Genomic DNA, 6,620 nt, shown 5'->3' with positions numbered 1-6,620 from the left:
TTCTTTCCCTCATTTTACTCAGTTTTCTGTTATTCCTCGCCCTTGTTTTTCTCGTCTTTCTCTCGTTCCTTTCACTCATTTTTCCCAGTTTTCTGTCATTCCTTGCCTCGTTTTTCCCATTTTTCTGGCATTCCTCTCCCTCATTTTTCTCTTCTTTCTTTCTTTCCTCTCCCTCATTATTCTCATCTTTCTCATCTTTCTCTCATTCCTCTCCCTCATTATTCTCATCTTTCTCTCATTCCTTTCCCTCATTATTCTCATCTTTCTCTCATTCCTCTCCCTCATTATTCTCATCTTTCTCTCATTCCTCACTGTCATTATTCTCATCTTACTCTCATTCCTCTCCCTCATTATTCTCATCTTTCTCTCATTCCTCTCCCTCATTTTTTTCATCTTTCTTACATTTCTTTCCCTCATTATTCTCATCTTCCTCTTATTCCTTTTCCTCATTATTCTCATCTCTCTCTCTTATTCCTCTCCCTCATTATTCTCATATTTTTCTCATTCTTCTCCCTCATTTCACTCGGCTTTCTCTCATTTCTCTTTACCATTTTTCTCTTTTCTCATTCCTCGCATTTTACTCATCTTTCATTCTTTTCACTTCTTTTTTCTTCTTTTTCTCATTCCTTTCTCTCTTTTTACTCATCTTTCTCTTATTCCTCTCTCATTTTTTCTGACGGCTCATTCTTCTCATATTTCTTTACTTCTATCCTTCAATTTTCTCGTTTTTCCCTCATTTATTTCGATCATCTTTTTATCCCCATTTTTATCATTCTCTCCTATATTTTTCCCATCTTTCATTCCTTTCCTCCATTTTTCTCATCTTTCACTTATTCTTTTATCCTACTTTTCTCATCTTTCTCATTCCCCTTATTTTTCTCATCTTTCATATTTCTCGTCTTCCTCACATTCCTCTCCCCCTTTACACATCTTTCTCTCATATTCCTAATTTTCCCATCTTTCTATCATTCCTCTCCTTCATTCTTCTCATCTTCCTCTCATTCTTATCTTTTCTCCATCTTTCTTTCATTCCTTCTCATCCTTCTCATCTTTCTCATTCTTCTTATTTTTCCAATCTTTCACTCATACCTCTCCCTCATTTTTCTCATCTTTCTCTCATTCTTCTCCTTCATTTTTCTCTTAATCCTCACCATTATTTTTCTTATCTTTCCCTCATTCTTCTATTTTTCTTTCATTCCTTTCCCTCATTTTTCTCATCTTTCACTCATTCTTTTCATATTCTCATCTTTCATTCATTTCTCTCCCTCGTTTATCTTACTCTCATTCCTTTCCCTCATTATTCTCATCATCCTCTCATTCTTCTCCTTCATCTGTCTCCCATTCCTTTTAGTACGCAACTGAAGGGGAAAATCTGAGAAAGCAAATGAATGATAATAGACATAAAAAAGAATTGAAATTGAGGGTTTTGTCTCGTAGGTCAAGGTCAAGGTCACGATTTGATTGACATTGATAAAAATATATATTTTACATAAAATATAAACTTATACAGTGATAAATATATGTGTGTTTTTATACGTTTGTATGAATGTATATATATATATATATATATATATATATATATATATATTTATATATATACACAGGGTGTCCATAAGTCCCAATACCATTACAAGTATTTATTGCTTGTTATTGTACTGGGACTTTATGGACACCCTGTATATTCATTAATTTTTATATATGTATATACGTTGGCATTCATACATACATGCATACATGGGTCAATCCACTTACCTAATGGACTACTGTCAATCTGTTTTACCAATCTATCTATTCCTATTAACAGACGTTCCCGAAACTACGAGCTGGGAAGCGTCCTGTGCTACGGCGACCCCTTCGACCTGACCCACGTCGCCGTCAACGGGCGACGCCTCTACGTCACGTCTCCGGTGGGTTCCGCCCTGCATTCCGCACGGGAGAGCCGCCGTCAGGAGGTGCTCTTGAGGACGGACTCCAGCTCCCATTCCGCCTGGAGGCTCCAGCCTCACGAGCCTTCGCTCAGGCTCACTTACGAAGGACAGCCCGTTGAGGTGAGGGCCCACGGCGGCTTCTGAAGGTTTAGTTGTTGTGATCTGTAGGGCGCGAGGAAGGAATTCTCTCTCTCTCTCTCTCTCTCTCTCTCTCTCTCTCTCTCTCTCTCATATATATATATATATATATATATATATATATATATATATATATATATATATATATAAACCTAGGCTGATATTTAATAAATTGTCACAGTCTTGTTTATTTATACAGGATTCTAGTAAATGACTTTTCACTAGATCTTTCCAAAATATAATTTCCTTTGACTCTGTCCACTTAATACCGTGATTACTATTATTTATGTAATAATGCATTTGTTGAAATATATATATATATATATATATATATATATATATATATATATATATGTATGTATATACATATATATATATATATATATATGTATATATGTATATATGTATATATAGTATATAGTATGTATGTATGTAATTTTGTATGTATATAGTATGTGTATGTATCGGTATTAATATTATCTATCGTATATTGTTATATTTATTATATATATATTTATTATATATATATATATATATATATATATATATATTTATGTTATAGTATATATGTAGTATGTTTGATAACGTATTTAAAGAAAAAAATAATTTTGGTGGATATATATGTTGTCTCTCTGCATATATAATATATTATATATATATAATATATATATATATATATATACTATATATAATACATACATGCATACAGAAAGCTTCCACTTTCATCCACTTAATATAATCCAACAATATAAATGTCTGTACTTGTATGCATTTCCAATCAACCAACACCTGTAGAGTGCGCAAGTACAAGCGTATATACACCCCCCCCCCCCCCCACTAACTCAGCCCTTAGGGAGCCAGGCCCATTAATCTTCGAAAATTGGAAAAAGGCCAATTTCCAGCACCTATTCTGAAGGCAATAGCTCCCACGAGTCCTCTCCGTCTTCCACCTCAACAGAGGAGTCCTCGGCCGTTGAACATGAAAGTTGATCGCTACCCAAAAATGCTCCTTTCGGAATTAGCTAAAATTGCTCCTTCCGGAATTAGCTAAAAATGATGCTTTCTGAATTAGCTAGAAATATTGCTTTCGGAATTAGCTAAAAAAAAAAAAAAAAAAAAAAAAAAAAAAATCTGAATTAGCTAAAAATGCTCCTTTCGGAGTTAGATAAAAATGCTCCTCTGGGAAGTAGCTAAACATGCTCCTTCCGGAATTAGTTGAAAATGCTCCTTTGGGAATTGCTAAAAATGCTCCTTTGGGAATTAGCTAAAAATGCTCCTTTGGGAATTAGCTAAAAATGCTCCTTTCTGAATTAGCTAAAAATGCTCCTTTCAGAGTCAGATAAAAGTGCTCCTTTCAAATTAGCTGAAAATGCTCCTTTGGGAATGAGCTAAACTGCCCCTTTAGGAATTAGCTAAAAATCCTCCTTTGTCCCATTCAGAATTATCTAAAAAGGCCCCTGTCAGAACTAGCTAAAATGCTCCTTTCGGAATTAGGTAAAAATGCTACTTTCGGTATTAGTTAAAAATGCTACTTTCGGAATTAGCTAGAAATTCTCCTTTCGGAATTAGTTAAAAATGTTGCTTTCGGAATTAGCTAAAAATATTGCTCTCAGAATTACCATAAAATATTGTTTTAGGAATTAGGAAAAAATGCTGCTTTCAGAATTATCCCTCTTTCCTGCTACTTAACCCTTAAACGCCGACTGGACGTATTTTACGTCGACATTTTTTGTCTCTCGGGTGCCGACTGGACGTATTTTACGTCGACATACAAAAGTTTTTTTTAAAATTCGCGGAAAAATACTTTTAGGCCTACCAGCCGAAAACTTGAATCACGCGCCTTGGGGGATGCTGGGAGTTCACGGATCAAGGTGTTGTTTTGTTTACAATCTTTACGCAGGCGCGCAAGCGCGAATTTCTTTCTTGCCGCACTAAAAAGTATCTGTGACACATCTCGGAAATTATTTCGTCACTTTGACATAATTTTTTTACCATTTTAAATTAGCCGTTACATAGAGTATTATATATGAAAATGTGCGCATTTTTATGTAGAATACAACAAAAAAATACTCATGATTGTAGCTTTTATCAGTTTTAAGATATTTTCATATAAATAACGATAAGTGCCAAAATTTCAACCTTCGGTCAACTTTGACTCTACCGAAATGGTCGAAAAACGCAATTGTAAGCTAAAACTCTTATATTTAAGTAATATTCAATCATTTAACTTAATTTTGCAACTAATTGGAAGTCTCTAGCACAATATTTCGATTTATGGTGAATTTATGAAAAAACTTTTTCCTTACGTCCACGCGGTAACTCTTCCGAAAATAATCATACATGCGATTGTGGTAATGTTTGCACCATTTTAAATTAGCCGTTACATAAAGTTTTATATATGAAAATGTGCGCAATTTCATGCACAATACAACTGAAAACAACCCATGGTTGTAGCTTTTATCAATTTTGAAATATTTTCATATAAAAAATGATAAGTGACAAATTTTCAACCTTCGGTCAATTTTGACTCTGCCGAAATGGTCGAAAAACGCAATTGTAAGCTAAAACGCTTATATTCTAGTAATATTCAAGCATTTACCTTCATTTTGCAACAAATTGGAAGTCTCTATCACAATATTTCGATTTATGGTGAATTTATGAAAAAAATAACATTTTCTTTACGTCCGCGCGGTAACTCTTCCGAAAAAATCATACGTGCGATTGTGGTAATGTTTGCACCATTTTAAATTAGCCGTTACATAACGTTTTATATATGAAAATGTGCGCAATTTCATGTATAATACAACAATAAATAGTTGAAGGTTGTAGCTATTCTCATTTTCGAAATATTTGCATATAAATCACGATAAATAGAAAAAAAACCACGTTCGGTCAAATTTGACTCTACCGAAATGGTCGAAAAACGCAATTGTAAGATAAAACTCTTACAGTCTAGTAATATTCAGTCATTTATCTTCATCGTGAAAAAAATTCGAAATCTCTAGCACAATATTTAAATTTATGGTGAATTGTTAAAAAAAACTTTCCTTCCCTCCGCGCGCGGATTCTCCGCCACAAATCTCCGAAATGCGTAAGTCCCATTCTCGGAATATTTGCTCCGTTTCATATTAGGCATTTCATAGAGTTTTATATATGAAAATGTGCGCAATTTCATGTATAATAAAACGAAAAATATTTGAAAGTTGTAGCTTTTCTTATTTCCGAAATAATTGCATATAAAAAAATATATATATAAAAAATTCGACATTCGGTCAACTTTAGCTCGTCAGATATAGTCGAAAACTGCATTTGTAAGCTAATATTCTTACAGTATAGTAATATTCAATCAATTGTCTTCATTCTGAAACATATTGGAAGTCTCTAGGACAATATTTAGATTTATGGTGAATTTTTGAAAAAAATATGTGTTTACGTAAGCGCGTTACGAATTCATGCATTATTTTGTGATAATATTTTATCTGTGTTGCTTTTATCGTTTTACAATTTGTTATATACCAAAATTATTGAAATTTAGTGTACATTACAACGAAAAAAAAAGTAACTTGTTACCTTCAACCGTTTTGCGCACAGCGCGATTTGAATACAATTATATATGAAATTTCGTTTTTGCGCTATCATATATCGCATTATTTATATATGATAATGATAATTTTTTTCATTTCTGATGGTTGCATACTAAACTTCAAGCAATGAGAAAAAAAGGAGCCAAAAATGAACTCTTAATCTTGAAAACTAAGCGCGCTGTGATTTTTTTGAAAAAAATATTTTTTCCGCTTACGCGCTCACTCTCAAACCCCTCCGGCACACGGGAGTCATTTTTTTATTTACCGCTCCGGCGTTTAAGGGTTAATTCCGCTCCGCAAGGAACACTTGGGAAGATGGGAATCTTCAAGGGAAGGTTGTAGTTTCGTGTGATTAGTAATAAAGGAATATTATAGTTTATTTATGTGTTAAGGATGTCATCTGCATAGTAGTCCATACATTCATGCCCCGTACACATGCAGTGCACACAGACAAATACATACATAATACATGCTTGTATGTATGTATCTATCACAGTCATCTTATTGGACTGGGTGGTTTTTATAGTGTGGGATTCCGGGTTGCATCCTGCCTCCATAGGAGTAAATAACTTTTCTTAATATGTGCGCCGTTTCTAGGAACACACTCTTCTGCATGAGTCCTGGAGCTAATTCAGCCTCTAGTTTTTCCAGGTTTCCTTTTCAGGGATCTTGGGATCGTGCCTAGTGTTCTTATGATTATGGGTACAATTTCCACTGGCATATCTCATATCCTTCTTATTTCTATTTTCAGGTCTTGATGCTTATCAATTTCTTCTATTTCTTTCTCATTTACTCTGGTGTCCCATGGTATTGTGACATCAATGAGCGATACCTCTTGATTTTGTCCATCAACGTCACGTCTGGTCTATTGGCACGTATCTGTTGTGATGCCATTGTCCCAGAGGATCTTTGCCTGATCGTTTTCTATTACTCCCTCAGTTTGGTGTTCGAACTACTTACTATTGCAAGC

The 6,620-nt window shown here is 34.2% G+C and overlaps 1 protein-coding gene across 1 annotated transcript in view; it reads left to right on the top strand.

Annotated features, from left to right (window-relative positions):
• Positions 1-6,620, top strand: part of LOC135202713 (cilia- and flagella-associated protein 161-like) — a 180,117-nt gene that overhangs the window by 164,873 nt on the left and 8,624 nt on the right. Inside the window, exon 5 of the mRNA XM_064232190.1 lies at positions 1,805-2,048. Coding sequence (XP_064088260.1) covers positions 1,805-2,048 — 244 coding nt within the window. The remainder of the gene's footprint in view (positions 1-1,804; positions 2,049-6,620) is intronic.

Source organism: Macrobrachium nipponense, chromosome 33, assembly GCF_015104395.2.
Source record: "Macrobrachium nipponense isolate FS-2020 chromosome 33, ASM1510439v2, whole genome shotgun sequence".
Taxonomy (NCBI): Eukaryota; Metazoa; Arthropoda; class Malacostraca; order Decapoda; family Palaemonidae; genus Macrobrachium; species Macrobrachium nipponense.
This window is presented reverse-complemented; position numbering and strand designations above follow the sequence as displayed.